The 18,736-nt window shown below is 53.0% G+C and overlaps 7 protein-coding genes across 7 annotated transcripts; 5 read left to right on the top strand and 2 right to left on the bottom strand.

Moving 5' to 3' along the window:
• Positions 1 to 133: 133 nt before the first annotated feature.
• CABS01_04443 (uncharacterized protein) lies at positions 134 to 1,681 on the top strand (the record flags this gene model as incomplete). The annotated part of the gene is made up of 1 exon (XM_060537814.1): positions 134 to 1,681. The coding sequence occupies one exon, from the start codon at positions 134 to 136 to the stop codon at positions 1,679 to 1,681; it is 1,548 nt and encodes a 515-aa protein (XP_060390659.1).
• Positions 1,682 to 1,805: 124 nt separating this feature from the next.
• On the bottom strand, positions 1,806 to 3,125 carry CABS01_04442 (replication factor C; the record flags this gene model as incomplete). The annotated part of the gene is made up of 4 exons (XM_060537813.1): positions 1,806 to 1,976; positions 2,030 to 2,812; positions 2,862 to 2,940; positions 3,010 to 3,125. The coding sequence occupies 4 exons, from the start codon at positions 3,123 to 3,125 to the stop codon at positions 1,806 to 1,808; spliced, it is 1,149 nt and encodes a 382-aa protein (XP_060390658.1).
• A 1,520-nt stretch (positions 3,126 to 4,645) lies between these two features.
• CABS01_04441 (ubiquitin-conjugating enzyme) lies at positions 4,646 to 6,459 on the top strand (the record flags this gene model as incomplete). The annotated part of the gene is made up of 9 exons (XM_060537812.1): positions 4,646 to 4,678; positions 4,759 to 4,792; positions 4,846 to 4,940; positions 4,996 to 5,017; positions 5,074 to 5,170; positions 5,230 to 5,241; positions 5,295 to 5,463; positions 5,525 to 6,399; positions 6,450 to 6,459. 9 exons carry the CDS (start codon positions 4,646 to 4,648, stop codon positions 6,457 to 6,459), a joined length of 1,347 nt encoding a protein of 448 aa, XP_060390657.1.
• Positions 6,460 to 6,996: 537 nt separating this feature from the next.
• On the bottom strand, positions 6,997 to 7,878 carry CABS01_04440 (uncharacterized protein; the record flags this gene model as incomplete). Its single annotated transcript, XM_060537811.1, has 1 exon — positions 6,997 to 7,878. The coding sequence occupies one exon, from the start codon at positions 7,876 to 7,878 to the stop codon at positions 6,997 to 6,999; it is 882 nt and encodes a 293-aa protein (XP_060390656.1).
• A 2,721-nt stretch (positions 7,879 to 10,599) lies between these two features.
• On the top strand, positions 10,600 to 11,883 carry CABS01_04439 (uncharacterized protein; the record flags this gene model as incomplete). The annotated part of the gene is made up of 2 exons (XM_060537810.1): positions 10,600 to 10,947; positions 11,035 to 11,883. 2 exons carry the CDS (start codon positions 10,600 to 10,602, stop codon positions 11,881 to 11,883), a joined length of 1,197 nt encoding a protein of 398 aa, XP_060390655.1.
• Positions 11,884 to 12,612: 729 nt separating this feature from the next.
• On the top strand, positions 12,613 to 15,027 carry CABS01_04438 (uncharacterized protein; the record flags this gene model as incomplete). The annotated part of the gene is made up of 5 exons (XM_060537809.1): positions 12,613 to 12,757; positions 12,842 to 13,021; positions 13,082 to 13,098; positions 13,346 to 13,889; positions 13,949 to 15,027. The coding sequence occupies 5 exons, from the start codon at positions 12,613 to 12,615 to the stop codon at positions 15,025 to 15,027; spliced, it is 1,965 nt and encodes a 654-aa protein (XP_060390654.1).
• Positions 15,028 to 16,610: 1,583 nt separating this feature from the next.
• On the top strand, positions 16,611 to 17,153 carry CABS01_04437 (uncharacterized protein; the record flags this gene model as incomplete). Its single annotated transcript, XM_060537808.1, has 1 exon — positions 16,611 to 17,153. The coding sequence occupies one exon, from the start codon at positions 16,611 to 16,613 to the stop codon at positions 17,151 to 17,153; it is 543 nt and encodes a 180-aa protein (XP_060390653.1).
• Positions 17,154 to 18,736: the final 1,583 nt, after the last annotated feature.

Below are 18,736 nucleotides of genomic sequence, written 5' to 3'. Positions count from 1 at the left end.
GTAAATCACGGTACCAGTATCCATCAACATTAAACGTGAAGCAGGATTGAGGCCAAATTTTGATGTGGCGGAAACATCCTACCTTGGCACGACTGGAACATTCTCTATGGCATAAACTGAGGCTTTCTGCGACATGGATCCAGTTCCCAAATCCATTCAAAAGGTTCAGGCATCACTTGAACCTTACGTCAAACCACGGGAGCAGGTAGCGTACATCAGGCGCGCCTTGGCCCTTCATCTTCAGGCCTGCCGTCAACCAGGGCCCATTCAGGAGCCATTATCTCTCGTTGATGCTTCTTGCAGAGTGAGGCCAACAAGCGAGGTCAGAGGCTTACAGAAGGAATACCTCAAAGCCTTGAATGCGAACCTCAAGGCTCGCAATGAGTACGAGATCACGCGGGATGCAGCGGTAACGGCAGCCCCATCCCGGCCCAAGGCTGCCGACCCTGGGGATCAGATTGAGCAACATGTGGCCCTTGTCAAATTACGCCAGAAGCAACAGCGACTGTTGACGATTCAAAAGTACTTGGACCTTTTGGGACGCCAGCCCGCAGCATCACCAGACTTTCTCGACCTGGAAGATATTTTCAGAAAGTCAATGTCCTTGCCAGAAGTTCCAAAAGAGGTTGTGAACGGCTTTTCTGTTAGCGCCAGTGCAACGAAGACAAACCTAGGAGGTCTAGCTGATCAGCTCGAAAAAGTCGTACTGAGAGCCAAGCTTCTGCTTCAGCGTGAAGAGCAACTCCTTAACGGTGTTCGACAAAACACAGCATCACTGGCAGGCCAAGTTAGCGACGAGGCCAAGGCACATGCTCTGGATGCTACTCGAGCTGAATTGATCAACTGGATTGAGACGGAGCTCAGTAAGGCCTCGGGAGAAGCAGACGACCAGGCAAATGGATACAACGGCCATACCGAACAAGCCACTATCGACGAGCATCTGGGCGATATCAAGAGCAAATACAGCATATATGTCGCTTCGAGGAAAGCGCTGCTCAACATCGTCTCAGAGCAGACGCAACCAGTCCTGAAGCCTGGCGGTGACGTCTCATCTTCAAACGGCCGAAGCCAGCCCATCCCCCCAGCACCCACTGTGCACCTTCTCTTACCTTACCTCGAGAAGCTTCTCTCGCTTTCTCGAGAACAGAAGGGGATGATCACACAAAAATCGCACATCCACAATGTTCTAGCTAAGCAGGCGAGGGAAACTCGACAGGCGCTGGATCATCTCGCTGAAGAAAGTCAGCTTCTTCCGGGACATCCTATGCCTGGGGCGGGCAGACCCAAGTCAGGATTCGGAGAGGACTTCTCCACAGCCATGGCTGAGAAGCCAGTGCCTTCAGACCGAGTCAAGCCCTGGGTGTTCGCAGCAGACTCGGCCAAGATTGCGACGTTGGAGACTGTTGCGGAGAAGATTGAGGAGGGCCAGGTCGCACTGGAAGGCTCTACAACGGCGCTTCAGGAAATTGACAAGCTCCTAGGTTACGAGCCGAAACAGGCCGAGATGGAGGCGGGAGACACGACGGAGGAAGACATATGGTTGACGCAAGGGTCAGAACATAAGACGGGGACGAGGCAGCACATCAGACACCAGAGTAAGGGATCCACGATTACGCATGACGATATTTGGTCTGTCATTGATGGGAAGCTCGGTCTCATCGGTCATGAAGATCATATTTGATTTTCTGTGCAGTTGTTACATACCCCTCATAGATGGATTTTGTTTGCCATTATCAACGCCTCTAATTTGCCAACCCGGACGCCGCCTAGTGTTGACCAAGCCCATGACCCAATATGAGTACTGATCAGTTGCCACGACCGCTCATAACCCCCGATATCCTCAAGGCCAAATCGAGGATAGACAAGTGCTCATCCGCGCCATCCACAAGTCTTTTGTCGACCTCGGAAAAGATGAGAACAATCTTGTTCTTCTGTACATCTGGGATAGTCTCGTCAAATACGAGTGCTTGGTAGAGCTGGAAAACTGTTAGCAACGCGACGAGCAGTCAAATATTGGGGGGTAGCTCACCTGAGTAACAACCTGCCCAGCACTCCAGCCATCTGCCACCATGTCCTCGACCACCTTGGCCACCCCTGCGTACGTGTCTGCAGCGCCTTGCGGGCGGATGGCAGAGACTAATGTTTCGATGGTCTTGTCCGGAATGACACCAGCGATATCTTCAATAATCTTCACCGTGACGGGCTTTTTGTCGACGTCCATAGCATCACCCCCGGCGGCGTCTTTCTCGCCCGCGCCCACTAGTCGCGCAGCACTCTGCAGGAATGTGATAGCCTTTCTCAGATCGCCCTCACTGCACTTGATGAGGGCGTCCACTGCGCCTTCCTCCAGCTGTACGCCCTCATTTTCTGAGATATCCTCCAGTCTCTTCTTCGTGTTGGTCTGGTCTAAGCTCTTGAAGCGAAACTTGCTGCAACGACTTGCAAGGGGGTCGATGATTCGCGTGACGTAATTGCAAATCAGGCAGAACCGCGTGATTTTGCTGTATGTCTCCATGGTGCGGCGCAAGGCACTCTGTGCGTCTTGGGTCATGGAGTCGGCCTCGTCCAAGATGATAATCTTGAATGGCGGGCAAGGGTATCTCTTCTTGTATTCATTCGTCGGGTTCGTCAATTGCATGCGAGCAAAGTCCTTCACCTTCTCTCGGACGATGGAGATTCCACGCTCGTCGGAAGCGTTGAGCTCGAGCACGCGTGACTTGATCATCTCGGGACCGTAGAGTTCTTTGGCCAAAGCTAACACTGTAGAGGTTTTTCCTGTGCCTGGGGGGCCGTAGAATAACATGTGCGGCAACTGCGTCTCGGGGTTAGCAATGCCTCAATGCATCAGGGAGCAGTCGTACGTTGGAGGCTTGCAGCGTCCTCTGCAAAACCGTGACGGTGTGGTCTTGTGCTGTGACATCGCTGAGAGTCTTGGGACGGCTGTCGGTAAACGTCAGTATGGTGAATGAGAACGCGTACGACTTCTAGCAAGTTCGTGGGAAGACAAACTATTTCTCAACCCATGGCTGTGCTCGTGGCGGTTGCGCAGATTTCTCTGGCTTCTGGGTCGATGTGCCGTTTGCCGCGGCGGCCTTCCTGGCCTTGAGGTCGAAAAAGCTCGCCATGTGTAATTGATCGTTGTCTCAATTGGAGGTTTAACGTTGCAGGTCGTGATATCTTGTCCTGTTCTATCAATCGTAGCTCTTCTCTGCACCTCAGGTGTGTGGCGGTAGTGACGATCGTAGAAAATCAATTAAACTGTCAGACGCGCTGCCCAGTCGATTTGACGCGTATTGGAGCTTTCTTGACCGACAGGGGTGTAAACCCACCGCGTCGACGGAACCCCGCGACCGTCCCACTTTCGAGGTACCCTCGGAACCTTACATGAGATACGTACCGAAAGCTCTCCAGTCCGGGATAGGTACTCAGTGCAATGTTGAAACTATCTTACACTTGTCAATAAAGCGACCATAACATCACTTCTTTCACAGTGCTCTACTTCTGTTCATTGTGAGTTTGTCTTTAGTTCATTTCATTCAACGGCTCACTTTGTTCAATCAAAGAAAAACCGCCCATTGGCTGAGAATGTGAACAGTACGAAGGTTCAGATGGGCAAATGGGCGTAAAGGGTTCCTATACGAGAAGCAAGCTGGTCATCGCGTTCTCGTTTTCTCAAGCATGATTGTACGGTGGAAGGGGTATACTACTAATTCCTTAGAAACTGCTTGGGCCACACGTAAGATAATGATATCATAAGGGGGGAAGGAAGCACTATCCGATATGGAACCCGATGGCATCCGATGTAAGATTTCGAGTAAGACCTTACCCAGATGACTAGGACTCAGACCTGGTCAGAGGCGACCTTTGAACGGTTAGGAGCGGTAAGGGATCGTTTTGACAAGTATAGTGAACACCGCCTAAAGCAAGTGCCACACCTCGGCTACTGTCATCGATACTTCTCCAAGTAAAGCAGGCTCTGTTTAGTAGAGGTGATTGTGTGACATCAAGTATTTCATTCAGCCACATCTCATTCAAGGCTGAGGTAAGAAGATATCCTATGGGCATTTCTCCATTTTGTTGCTCCGTCGCATTTCTCAAATTTCGCGTCAATGAAAGCACCGCTTTACGCTGTGGGGCTTGAAAGGAGTTCTTAGTTGTGAAGTTCAAAGAGGCCTCTTCACCATACAATAACGCTGCGATTCACCTGCATCAACGCACCCTAAAATTACCCCTCCTGCCCCGCCAAACTGCCAGTTTAGGCACTTGGTGCAGCTGCCTCGTCCCAGTGTCCCATCAACTGGGGTGAGCCCTTACCGCCCAGAACTTGTACTTCTACCAGCCCGAGCAGCATTAAGGTAGCCTGTGGTAGTGCCTATCCACCTCCCTACCCTGGTTTTCGACCACCAACCAAGCAACCGACAACCAACAGAACCCACCTCAAGTTGCATCTGCCCGGTCGCAGAGAGCGCTTTACTGACCAGACATCTACCATTCTCCCAGGCTCTCAGGCCGCACTCACATCTTCGATTCTCCATCAACTACCTACCCCACGTCAAGGAGAATCTACGATCACTGCCTACAACCAAGCTTCTGCCAAAGCACGCTCACTGACTGTCAAGGGGCAGTGCCTGACCCAACTGGCATCATGGCGGATCAATCCATCATTCGGATTACCAAGGTACCTTAGCTGCCCCGCCCCTCACCAGAGCGATGAAGGAGGGGCAAGAATGGCAAGGCTGACATTTGATCGCACAACAGGAACTGGGCGACATCCAGCGAACCTCGGACCTTTGTACGAGCCTCCCCGCGAACACAGTCGAGCCCACATGCTGACCTCCTTGCCAGCTATAGCTGTTGCTTGTCGTGATGTCGATGTTCGCAATGTTAAGGCCTTGATCATCGGACCTCACGACACTCCGTACGAGTTTGGGTTCTTTGAGGTACCGATTTGATGTGAAAGTGCCCGATTTGCTCGCAGTACTAACGGGAAAGTAGTTTGCGATCAGATTCAACAAGGGTACACTTCTACTATAATGTGGCAATTATGGGTGGGTTGGACTGACGCAAATGTAGATTACCCTAGGAAGTCGCCCAATGTCAACGGTATTACAACGAACGGAGGTCGATGCCGATTCAACCCCAACATCTACTCGTCTGGCAAGGTTTGCTTGTAGGTTTACCTCCCGCAATGGAATATTCAGTAGCAAAGAGCACTAACGTGTGTTGCAGGTCCATCCTCGGGTATAGCCAGGCGCATGGGATTTGCCAAGGGACTTTTGACTAACAGGACCTAGCACATGGCGTGGAGAGCGTGGAGAGGAATGGTCTGCGGCACAGGGCCTCGAATCTATCCTCATTTCAATCCAGAGCTTAATGTCCGGAAACCCTTACGAGAACGAGCCTGGATTCGAGGAGGCCAACGAAGCATCGGATAAGAAGAACCAGAAGGACTACGTCCAGAAGGTGAATTGACTCGCTGGTGTGTGGGGATGATGAGAGACAATATAACTAATCATTGCTCTAGATACGTCACGAAACACTTCGAGTCGCCGTCATCCAGCGTATGGAGGAATACCTTGGTCTCACACCCGACGGCAACGCTATTGCCCAACAGTCTGCGGCGGACGGAGATCAACTGGATATCGACAACGATGATATCGACGATACGAACGTTCCTTTCGAGCCTTTTAAGGATTTATGTAAGCGCCGGTTCCTATGGTACTACGACAATTACCTCCTTGCTGTGCAGAAGGCAAAGACCGAGGTCAAGGACCACCAGGCGTTTGTTCGCATGCCGTTTGAAGGTGCTAGCAACACCATGGATGGCAAGTTCAACTACACAGAATTGGAAAGACGTCTGCGGAATGTCAAGGCCGCGCTTGACAATGAGCTCGTCAAGTGGGCGAAGGATGGCGAGGTTGCGATCGAAAAGGAAATGACACTTTCCGTCAACTTGCGCCACCAGTATGAACAAGTGGTGCAGGCATTCAAACGTCAAGACATTCCTCACGATGTCCAGTTGGAGGACAACAATCCTTTCGTTTGGATCATCACCTATTTCGGGCGTCCAATGACGAACCTCGACGGTGGCCTATTCCGCTTCAAAATCCACTTCAGTACTAAGTTCCCCGAGGAGCAACCTCGAGTCAAGTTTCACACACGCATTTTCCACCATCGCATTGCAGAAGACGGAACAGTGTGCTATTTCCCGAACTCACTTAGGAAGGAGGACGTTCGAACTCACATCGAGGCTGTTTTTACGGCACTGGAAGAAGAAGATCCGGCTTACGACCCTCGAACTTTGGTACACCCTGAGGCGCACACCCTCTACTGGGGAGGTGCCGAGGCGCGGAAGAACTACAACAGGCGGCTTCGTAGATCTGTGCAGCAGAGCATGGAGTAAGTCGCTCTCGGAATCTTGCCCTACGTTTCTAAGCTAAACTTTTCAGTGACTTTTGATATTGCTTCTCATGACCACCTTTAGGCTAAGGCACATCACCACGGGTGCGCGGGTGTTCACCACGCGACCAACGCGGTACCAAAGGTGGACATTTTTCCGGTTATCGGTTTCCCCGGTCATGACGGGGATGGTAGTGAAAATTGATCTTGGCTTGTCCAAGTTCAAGTTGCTTTCAGAGGGCTGGACGGCGTTAACGGCATAGGAATCATGCATATTCAGGAACGGGCTTGGGATTGTCCCGCTAGACTCCAGTAGATACCTCGGATAACGACGCGACGAAAGTAGCTACGTTCGAAAGTTGATATCGTTGTTTTTCTTCTTCTTTTTCTTCTTCAGACTCGAAATGGAAATATGGCCCTGGCTTAACACATCAAAACGCCTTCCTTTCCATGCACCCTATTCATGCTTAACGCCTCGTAATCTCATGACCTTAGTAAAAAAGCATCAATCATACATCCATTCCCGGGATGTTTGTTCCGGCAACCTTGCCTCAACCGGCTTTTCTCAAATCTTTCGGACGGAAGAAACGTCATGTCTCATCGCTTGCTTCCCCTTGCCTTCTTCTCGATCCTGTCCTTCCCAGGTGTGTAAGGGGCCGCGACGCCGATGAAGGGTCTCTGGTTACCTCCGGGCTCCCCTTTGAACTCGTATGTCCCGCTGGGTCCTAACGTTGCCGGAGCGCCTTGGCTTGGTCTGGCCAGCTGGTCCGCATGAATCTTGTCGAGAGACTCGCCGACGACGGCATATTGTGACCAGTTGATGGGCGGACAGCGCACCACGTTCTGGGGCTTAGGAAGTGACTCCCACGGCTGTGGCGGTTCCTTCGCCTTGCCTTGCGCGGCACTCCCATCTGCTTTGCCCTCTGTCTCGTCGTCTGAGTCCGAATCAGACTCAGCAAACAGCTTGTCGCCTTGCGTGTGCACTTTGCCTGTGCCGAGGTCGGCGAGGAAAGCTGACGGATTTTCTACGGCGGCGTTTTTTGCGGCGTTGAGCCCTTGGATATCGGCGGCGGCCTTTCTCGATTGCATCTGGAGGATGGAGATGGCTGACTTGAGGGCGAGGACATCGGGGTTGGAATCAAAGTCGATGGGTTCGGGACGCGGAGGGGGGATGGCGGTAGCGGCGGACGGCTGGGAAGAGTGGGTGAGGACAGGGCGGTCGGCAGCGAAAGGGGCGGGAGGGTCCGGCAGACGGGCCGGGGGTAGGGTCGGGGTTATGGGGCTGATGGGGGGCCGGGCGGGGGATGAGGAGCGAGAGGATCGCGGAGGGGTCTGCTGCGCATGTGGTGGGTTTGTTCCGCCTGCCGAAGAGGTTGTGGCAGCAGTCGGACCAGCAGCCGCAGACGTAGATGGCGCGGGTGCCGGCGCACTCGATGTGCGCGGTGAGATCGCGTCTGTTTGTATCGTGAGTCCGGGCATAGTTGGGAGAAGGCTTGCGGCTCGCTCTCGGGAGCAGCGGTGCTTCTTGGTTTGTTTTCTTGTGGTCGGCGCCTGGGTGTGTGAGCGGGAGAATAGAAGGTTGAAAGTTGGAATGTGTTTCGTCTCGTGGTGGGGTTGGGAAGGAGGGGGAACGGGAGTGCAATCGGAGCTGAATGTGCACCGTGCGTTTGGCGCGCCGCGCGTGCAGATGGCTCGGGAAGTTTGTCAGCTTCGGATACTAGCGCCGTGCAGGGAAGGCTGCATTCAGCTTAAGTCAGGTTCTCAAGCAGGTGCCTGTGGGCTTATGTGCCCGTGAGAGGCTTCTAGAGAGGAACTGCGTTGTGATATGATACTTTCGACGATGAGGGCGCAGGGCGGGCTGCGTAAGCCAACGGACGTAGGAGTTGGGTGAACTCAAAGTGCGTGCGCCAAGCGACGGTTTCTGTTTGTTGACTTTGCTGGTGTTGTTGTTGATGTTGTTGGAAGTATTGTCCTACCTACTCGTGTGGCCCGCCCGATTCATTCAACGGATTCCAAAGTCAAAGGTTGGATGCAAGACAGGGAAATGGAAACAGCGCTCCGAGGTTGACGTTCAAATGTAGGTTCGCCACTGGCTAGCTCGATTGGAGCAGGGCGCCTGCAGAAGATTGTCAAGATCGGAATCACGTCGCCGACGGGAGGCAGGCAGTGCACGGTCTACCGGTACCTTACTACCTTACCTACCTAGGCACTCGGTATCCGTATGTACATCTTAGAGAGAGCGTGCACGTGCCAGGTGCTCCATTCATTTTCGTCAGGGTCTGAAGTGTAGATAGAGGTGGACTGATTGGCTGTCCTCCCGAGACTTCTGTTCAGCCGCTATTGTGAGGGGAGTCGCCGATGCAGAAATCGACGATGAACCTCTTTCCGGAGAGAAACTCCATGGGCATTGAGTTCACGTCCAACAAAAGAGCGTATTCTCGAATCTCGATCATCTGGCGATGACGTCGAAAGCACTGGTGCGGTTCAGGTCTAGCAGTTCAGCTATCCAGCCAGAGCTTCTGAGAATCCGTCCAACGTTGTTCTACCGTACGTCCGTATTCCCGCACAGCCCATGGTAGATTTCCGAGCTTGCCTAGATTCGTGAGAAACTCGACGGCCTCTAGAAGATGTGATATTTTACCTTACGCAGGAGAGGGCACATCTGGTGCACCGGAACGAGGAACGGAATCCGCGGGCGGCAAGTTGAATCTGTGATACATCAGATTGTGGCTGCAGCAAGAAAACTTGCTTCTTCCATTTTACAGCCCACGCTATCGAAATCTCGATATGACCCAGCACCACAACTCCGAATAAGGAAAACTTGTCGCAAAAGACCCGCCAATATCTAGCTTGAACTCGGTCTGTCTTCAATATTGAATCTAAACAGCGAAGATTTTGTCTCATTTCTTTCTGGCGATCATCAGTGCATTCTTCTTCCTCCAAAACATCCAACTACCGCACAAACGGGCCCCCTCAACCTGCTGGCCAGTAGACAAAGGATGCTGCGCCCCAATACGGGAAGCCTAAAGTGTGTGAGATGCATCTTGGTCCCTGTACCATACCGCTGGGTTAGCCGTGCTTTCAAGCTGAGAGCACCACATTCCCCATCTCGGACGGTCAACAAAGGACGAAACGACACGCCGTCGAAGGGCTAGCAGTTGGTTTTGCTGGGCCAGTCTTGCGTTTTGGTTCCTGAGACACTACGAGACACCTAACCAAGGGATGACTAGGTCGACGGTCGACCGAGGAGTCCGACGGTGGAAGTCCCATTCCTTGCATGGACCCAGCCCTCGAACAACTTCAGGCAAGGGCTCTGCTCATAGTTCAACGATGCTGCAGTAGTAGAGCGGCCGGGGAAGACGTCACTCATCTCGTGAGGGTGCCCTAACAATGAATACTAAACGTCGTTTCTTATGGATTACCGCACAGTCTTTGCCAACGTTGGCGTTAGCGTATGATTAGTGACATGTGGCGTCCAGTCGTATTGCAGGGCTGGCATATCGACAGGGTCGGGTAGATGGTGTCCGTGATGCCTCGCTCTTTCTGCCCTCAACATGGCAGGAGCTAATGGGCACGAGGTGCTGAACGCCGGGGTAGCATGCGGGACAAGGCATGGCATCCACCAAAAGAAAGCATGGAAGGTGCAGGCCAAGCCAATCCGCCTGCTCTTTCCTGAAGAAAAACATGGGAAGGCGTGGAAGGTAATCAACACGAGCGGGGCAAGAGCACAAGAGCGAGCATGCATGGCTTCTGAGACCTTTCCGTCCCATGCTCTTGTTTCCATTCCGCTTCTTTTGGGCCGGCGTCAAATTACACGTTACTGCCACGAGGTCCTTTTCTCTCTCTCTGTTGATCTTTTCTACTTCTACTCCTCGCCCGCCAGTTCTTCTTTCTCTCCTCTCTGACACGGCCTCAACTTTACTGAACATACAAATTTCTCAACACTCAGTTCCAAAACACCCAACTTCTTCGCCTCGAATACTTGTTATCAAACTCTACCATTCTTTTTCGCCTTCTCCGCACATATACATATCCTCCAAGCCACCTTCACCTTCGCCCTATACGGAAATTGTGTGACACTGTCCGTCCTCACCTACCAAAGAATACTGTCTGGCGTCTCTTCTGCAAATCTCGGGGAATTCGGGCGTCTTTTTCGAATGTTTGAATAGCAGTTTTACTAGTCTATTCTCTCACCGAACAATGCGGCTCTTCCATCGACATCGAAACAAGCAGAAGAACCCGCCTCAACCTACCCAAGAAGACCTGCTTTCACCCTTCGACTCACCAGCACCTTCGCCTCCCATTCGGAATTTCTCATACCCAACCGCGGCCTTACGACCACCGTCGGGACCCTCCATCTCTTCATCCGCACAGCTGGGTATTCACCTACCTCCTGCCGGTTTTGGAGAAGCACGAACATCCACAACTAGTGGCCTCATCGAGCCCCCGTTCTACTGGGCGTCATCGTACAGACCCATACGGGAGGAAGAAATCGAACCCTCGACAGATTCGCAGTCTTTCAATTCCGATACTGGTCCAGAGGCATTTGTCTACGGCTAGGGGCCGATTCCAGAGAAGAAGAAAAAGAAACGGCGAAGTCTCCTCGGAATCTCAACACCACTGAGAACCAAAAAGATCATTGAATCCGAAGGACTGCCTCGAATCAATAGAAGTGCGCCGCAGAATCCTGACCGAGATTCTCTCACTGGATCTCGAACTACTCATCCATCAGCTCAGGCTGTCTTTGAAAGCTCACCTAAGAAGGCGTCTCCTCAGAAGCGCGCTTTTGTTCTCGGTCACAAGTTCGCCAAGTCAGTCGATCTTGCATCCACCCACCTACGCCCGCCGAGCCCACTTCGCCCGGCATCTAGCTCAGGAATAGCAACAGTCGACACGCGAACTGCCCCTCACAGGATAGGGCTAGCGATAGACGAAGAAGATAACCATCCAGGAACTTTGCTCGATCTCTCAGACGACGAGATGGGTCTCAGACGCAGAATCTCGGAGATGGACTTGAGGATGTCCCCTCCGAAACGCATGTTCTCCGACCATTCTCAGACATCAGAGTACAGCGCTTCTACAGTTAGTGTCAGTGGAAGCCCTACAAAGAAGAGACGAAGTGGTAAGACCAAACCCAAAGACGGCAAGCATCATTGGGTGAGCCAGCTCAAAGACTGGTTCAGTACTGGCGAGCCGTCCTCTCAAGACTGGAAACAGCTCAAGAAACAAGAGTACCACAAACATGGGATCGCGATGAATGACCCAGATGCCAGCGCAAAGCTGCACGCTCCTATTGGAGCAATTCCCGAAGAGGCCATCAAGCCTTCCAGCGGGCCTGATCCCGAGACGATTGCCAAGAAGAAGTTTGCCAATCGAAAGCAGGTTCGCCAAGCATATGGCGGTTGCGAGAGAATCTCCGGCTCTGTTTCATCTGAGTCTTCGGCGGGTAGCAGGGAGGTCAATCCTATTGCCCCATGGGCATAGGCGTGATACTCAACAGGCTGAAATTGGGGAAGGGGCATGCCTTTATTTGTGACAAGGCAGACGCGGGAGTATGTGGATTGATGAACGAGACAACGACTGAAAGATGATGACGATTTGCTTGAATCGCGTTTGCATTATACCCGCTTCTAGACGCCACGGCAATGAGCCTGTCACAGAAGCTGCGGTGGAATTTTCAAACTTTGTTGGCCGTTTGTGCGCCACAGGATGGAGGGCCTGAAACGACTGTCTTTAAGAGCACCATAGTCTGATGAAAGCGGAAGATTTCCCACTATGCTCCTTGAGTGCCAAATTCACATGCCAACGTAATGTTCCCAATGGTTGACGGCTGGTGACGGTCACAGAGGATGTTGAAGGTACATGCGTACTTGACATTGACGATGAATAGTTCCTATTTGGAGATCTGGAGCAGTCGTGGGCCAGGAAATTGGGGCAGTCACAAAATGTATCGCAATATCGGTCCCCAATCGCGGCATAACTCCACAAACTTGCCGGAAGTCATGTAGGGCACACTGGAGTGGGACGATTGAGAGATTTAGTCACGATGGGATTCACCGGTGGTGTGGAGGAGGCCTAGCCGTCAAGATTGCGTGAGTGACAGCTCGATCGCATGCGGTTGGTTGGTTGATTGGTCAAGTCGAACACCGAGACACCACTTGATGCTCGTGTTAGCTCAGGTATGGAGCTGAAAACTGTCATTGGCACTCGCAGATGCAGGTGCATTTGCAGGACAGCAAAGAGCAGCTGGCTGGGTCACCACCACCAACGTTGGATTCCCAGTTTCTTTCCATGCTGCCCAAAGTGAGGCGCGAGCATTTGCTTCTCGACAACTCGCTCCCGCGTTGGCTACCGCTTCGTGAATCCCCCACGCTAGGCCGGAGCTTAGCTCCGAGTCGGGTGTGGAGATTTCGGACGGGCAGTGTGCTGAAGCAGTAACCAGTGGCCAGCTCCCCCGACTGGACTGCTGGAAAATGGGGCCTTCCAATCGGCGATCCTCACGGCGCCAGCGCCGTGGTTGTTTTCCCCACCTTTCCGCTTTCGGTGACAGCGCTGTGTGTCGCGTTCCCCCAATTGCAGAGGATGACGTACATGACCAGGAAGCTCTGGCCTCTGCCCTCTGGTGAGTGGTGGTTGCAGCATTGATTCGATGAAGCTCTGGACCCCCCCTGCCGTCATTGAGACGTCTGTGAGCGGGATGTAAGTAGGTATTAGTGCCTAGTCCACGGTCGTTCGTCTTAGCTGCTTCAGTCTACCGCCATTTACTTGGACGTGTGTCCCCCAGTTCCCAGCTTTCTCCCTCTTTCTCTCCCTCGTATTCTTCCTTTTTTGCATCGGTTTTCTGTACTTTTCGGTCAAGGTTGCATTTACGAAAGATACCCTGCCGCATATCACTTGTGCCACTTGGTGCGAACATCCCCCCCGTTGTCCAGGCCTTCGACGATAGCTACGATACAAAACGCCAGCCATGCCTTCGCTTTGGGGTTCGAGGAACAAGAAGGACGACGATCAGGAGGTCCGTGATGGGCCTGGTCCTCCGGAAGAGAGAGGTTCGAATGAGTACGCGGCACGGGAACCCGATGAACACACTCGACTCCTACCGAACCGGCTCGACAGCGACAACCGCCAGTATTTGACGCCCGATGACCCGGCGGTGTCTCCTTACAACCTGTGGACGGTGCGATTGCTGCGATGGGTGACTGTTCTCTTCACGGCACTCACTTTCACGTGGTGGACTCTGACTTTGGTTTCCTCCTTCGTTACGCCGCCTGGGATGCACACCCGCGGTTCCGGATTTTACGCCTTCAGCTATTCGAGTGTGGCACTGTTCACGCTTCTGTTTACTCTTGTGTTCTTTGCGGCTCCGTCCAAGGCTGTCCGGGTTCTGGCCATCTTTATGGCTCTCATGCTACTTGTCAACATGATCCTCATTGTTGCGGTGCAGAAGAACCGTTACGAAGAGGCTGGAGTGGGAGTTGCGAGTGTTGTCTGTAAGTTGAGAGTTTGGCATCTGATGTGACCGGTCCTTTGCTGACAAGGCCACCCTCAGGGGCATTCGTCGTGAGCTTGTGGGCACTCGCCTGTGACCGAACTGTGAAATGGGGCAAGGCTGAAGAGGAGGAGAGGCTGACTGGCCGCGTTGAGACGAGACGCACAGTCTGGGAATGGACCGAGGTGCTCATCTCGACGGTGGCCTATGTCGTCCTGTCTCTGATCATCATTCTTATCACTGCCACTCTGATTCTACGATCTCTCGATGCCGGGTTTGGCCCGCCGGGCGAGCAGTACTGGGTCGATGGCGACCAATACCGCATTCACGTCTACTGCGATGGCAACGGCACCGATGCCGCGGGCAACAAGCTACCTACTGTTTTCTTCGAGGGAGGTGACTTGCCAGTCGAGAATGGACTGTGGCAGTTTGCGCAAAACGCTCTGAAGAACGACTCCATCTCAAGATACTGCTTTGCCGACCGTCCGGGCTACGGATGGAGCGATACCGCCCCCAGCCCTCTGTCAGCAGGCATGGCAACTGACGCCCTTAGCGAGGCTCTCGCACGAGCTGGTGAGAAGGGCCCTTGGATCCTTGCCAGCGCTGGAATTGGTTCCGTTTACTCTCAAATCTTCTCCTCTCGACACGGCAGAGAAGTAAACGGCCTTCTTCTGATCGATCCGCTTCACGAAGACCTTCTTCACCGGGTTTCGGACCCCGGTAGAGGCTTCTCCTACTGGCTTCGTGGCGTATTCTCCCCTCTTGGAATCGAACGTCTCCCAGGCGCCATCTTCCGTGGACGCACTAGCGCAGACCGCGTCTGGGGTCGTTCAGCCAGACAGAGTGGAAAGTACCTGTTCTCAAAGTTGCAGGAGAGTCTCGTAGCTGATTCACTCACCAAGCGCGAGGTGATTAGTAGTAAGGCCATCCAGTACCCGAATACCCCACTGGTGGTCATCAGCTCCGGCGTCAACATTCGCAAGGACAGCGAATGGGAGGACAAGCAGAGAGATTTCAGCCATCTGACGAGAAACCTGAAGCATTGGGATACGGTCGACGACGCGCCTCACAACGTGTGGGAGACGTTGGATGGACGTCAGAAGATTGAGAAGAGACTCCGGCAAATGGTCCATGCGTGAACCTATTGATAACGGCGTGGCGGGCCTTGGCATCTAGTTTGTTGGATCGGGACGAGTTTGAACGTTGTAGCCGTACGGAGTAACACAGACACGGTCGGGTGGCCATCCCTGAGTTGGGTTTAATTGCGGTGCGAGCGACAGCTAGGAAATGAAATGATGAAAGCGATTTGATTTTCGACATACTTTGTGTGTTGTGGAGTTGATGGTAATTGTCTGCGTCGTGTCCGTGAAAAGAGAAGCAAAATGACTCGTAGGTATCTTTGCTAAGGTGAAGAAGTTTCGGCTCTGCGTCGTATTAGCGGCTCGATAGGCGGCTTGCATGACTTGCGAGGTTTCCGAAATGCTTTAGCGGGATGCCTTTTATCGACCAAGTTGCTCGTTCCTCATCGATTTGTCTCGAAGAGATGTCTCATGAAGGAGGAGAAGAGAACTTCTGCTGCACCGGACAGAATTGTGTAGAGAAAAAGGCAAGCGGCGTCAATGCCACGTGCTGTATGCAACGGACAAGGCAGTTAAGTTTTCCGGTTGAAGAGATTTGTTATCCACACCTCTTGTCTTGGACGGGATCTTGCATGTGGTGTTTGCTTGTTTTTGTTGCGGGAAGCTTTTTTTTTTCTTTTGGCTGGTCGCAGGGAACAGCTCCGGCTGGACAGTCCGGGTGTTGCTCACGCGACATGTGGCCTCTCTGAGAGTGCCTTCCTAAGTTCTCGGAGGAAATCTACAAGACACATGGTCAATACTTTCCTCGGCCTTGTTTCTACTTATTGCCACTGCTGCTATGATTGCTTCACATTTCTCATGTCTTTCTCACTGAACACGATTTAGACAGCGTATGGCAAACTATGATAGCAATAATGACTTTGAGAATGCGGCTCCTTGTCTGTTGACCGGCCCAGACATCTTATTCTGTCACCCACACGCTTACCGCAGTGTAAGGTACCTTTTGAGATGGGATGGCCAAGTTGCGGCTCGCCAAGGACGCTGCTGCTCAAGTAGGCTAAGGTTCGGACAGCTTGATAGATTCATCCCATGTCTGAAACTTAAGCTGCACATCATCATGTAAGTAGCGTCTGAACTCTGAACCTTGAATTGTCCGATGTGTATGCAAATCCGTGAAATCAAGGGGTACATGAGACTGCGTATTGCATTGCATTTGATCTGTGACCTACACGTGCGATTTGCTAGGCGCGACCACGACTCCATAGACGACCGGCGACCGACCTTACAAAGTTGCTTCTACCCAGTACCTCTTACTGCAGTAGCAGCTGAAGAATTGATGCCAGCGGGCCAGCCCGTGTTGGGCTGGAGCGAGGTGGTGGTCAGGAATTAAAACGGATACGAAGTGAATTATTTTATGGAAACAGGTCGTATGCAGACTATGAACACGAGGGAGAATTTACGAGCCCACTCAACCTTGAAAGGAAACAGTTATCTACGGATAGTAAGCGGACAATTCACTCGGTTCGCTAACGGGTAGAACTGTCAACGGGCGAGTACGACAAGTTCGTGTTGAGAACCGCTCAAGGCCGAAGAGCCCCTCCCCAGACCCCCCAGACCTCCCTCTTATTTTAAAACGCGACCCAATGACGGCAATGCCTGCGCTCTCGCGTCTCCGCCCTTCACCCATTCTCACCACTCAGCAGCTTTATTCTCGCCCAGCAAAGAGGACCCCGAAAGTGAGACCAAGAAGCCCCCTCCAATGCTCCCCCAGGGCCCCAAGACCCGACTCAGTCGTCCAGCAGGAGCCCCCAACTGGAACGGCACAACGGGTCCCTCCCACCTGGTGCACCCTGGGCCTCGGAGCTGGAGAATGGGACCCCAAAAATAGTGTGGAATTTGCCTTCGGCCGGCGCCTAAGTATTAGTGCGGTATACCTACTGCGTAGGCCACCCGTACCCAGGAACGGTAGGGACAAGGTCCCTAGAGAGGTTCCGTGCTCTTGGGGCTTGGGATTCCAATCCTCCCCGGACACTCAACCCGGAATGGCCGCCCTACAGCCCAGCGAGGGAGTCAAGCTTCGCCATGGAGGGAAGGACGTGCTCGTGCTGCGACGTGCCTCTGGTGTCATGCTGTGCGTGCGGCGTGATAATGGCCATGTACGATGTCCCATGATGGAGATGGCGTGAGGTGCACTGAGGTTGACAGACACCTGTTCACTTATGTCTCGTTTGCGTTGCCGAATGGGTAGGGCAGCCTTCCCGATCAAAGTGCCCGTCCATCAAGTTGATAAGACCCATGTCTGGACACCTCGACAATCGCCTTGCTGCCTTTGTTTTTCTTTCCCTCCCTCATGCAGGTAAAATGAGCCGTAAGCCAAAGTTCCTATAGTCGGAAGAGAATCAGTACCGCAATCAGAATCAGTGGAGAAAGAACAGATACCATCCGACTCCTCTTGGGGATTTGCAAACGATGCGGTTGCCGTCCACTCGAGATTGGTGCTGATACTGGGGCAACCTGACCTGACAGCCGAGTACGTACTTGAACCATCTGGTGTGCCCGCCCTGCTGTACCTCCATTAACGCCCCTCCACTGTCCGGTACAGAAGAAGGTACCTGTTCTGTCTCGCTTGTGACGTGCAACCACGTCGACCCGGCCTGGTTGGGCGGGGATCGGAAAGGGGGGTTGAGTTTGTTGTAGCGTCAATGACGGCCCCTGGCCACTTAAAGGGCGGACTGGAGTCTTCAAGGGTCCACGCATGAGGGGGGAAGTAGCGTAAAGTTCCTAGGCAAGGAACTTGGAGACAGACGCGCTGTACGCACCGTGGTAAGGTACTTCGAGGTATTAGCGAGGAGTCGGTCCAAGACAACTTGGAAATCTCACCTCACCACCTCACGTATCCGCACTTCACGGGCGCCTGCCCACATTCAACTCCCCCATGCCTTTTGTTGCATCTTTTGCAACTTCCATGCTCGAGGACGCTGGAACTTCCTTCTTCAACGTGGTGCATGTGGCCGTCCTTCGCCTGGAATCCGCATGGTAATGATTAGTGAGGAAGCCAAGACCCAGGTCCAGTATCCGTACCTACCTTACCTTCCCTGTGTCGTCGTCAAGCTCCGCACCCGCAGACCCGCGCGTCGACTGCACTGCTCTGCACCTTACCTGCGTGCCTGCCTACCTTACCTTACCTTGCCGCTCCGCACCTTCCAATACAATACCACTGCGTACCTACCTGCGATCTCTCCGAAACTGAAACCCCTTGCTTCTCTTGAATAACCCAACGTCGAAATCTCACCCCATTTGGGCTGAAGCCACCGACCGCCTTTCTTTCACAGTCACGGTCGCATTTGCAGTGACGCCAGCAGCAAGCACCACCAACTTACCTGCTGCAAGGCAAACAATCCCGATTCGTCTGGCCTCGTTGTGCCAAACCCAGACCTTCTCCAACCTTGAATTGTCACTGCTCTCGCTGCAACTACCTTGCTTCGCACCCGCCAGGCTGACAGACGACTACCTACCGCCAAACCTTGGCTTGGCCACTTCGCACAATTATCACGGGTGCCGCGTCCTTCTCTCAAATCGACTTGCCAACTGTCAAAAATACAAGAATCGCACTTTCCGCTCACGAGTGGTTGCGGACATTTTTAGCAGCTTCGACTGTAGTCTGCTCTGTAACTCTTCGAGGTATTTCAATTTCTGGTCTGGCTGCTGATACCCATACCTCCTTCCTCCTCCAACTACATCCCACCGGAGAGGCAGCTCACGCCTCCTA

Source organism: Colletotrichum abscissum, assembly GCF_030869225.1.
Source record: "Colletotrichum abscissum strain IMI 504890 chromosome Unknown Scaffold_8.1, whole genome shotgun sequence".
NCBI lineage: Eukaryota > Fungi > Ascomycota > Sordariomycetes > Glomerellales > Glomerellaceae > Colletotrichum > Colletotrichum abscissum.
Note: the sequence above shows the minus strand (reverse complement) of the source record. Positions and strands in the feature narration are given on the sequence as shown.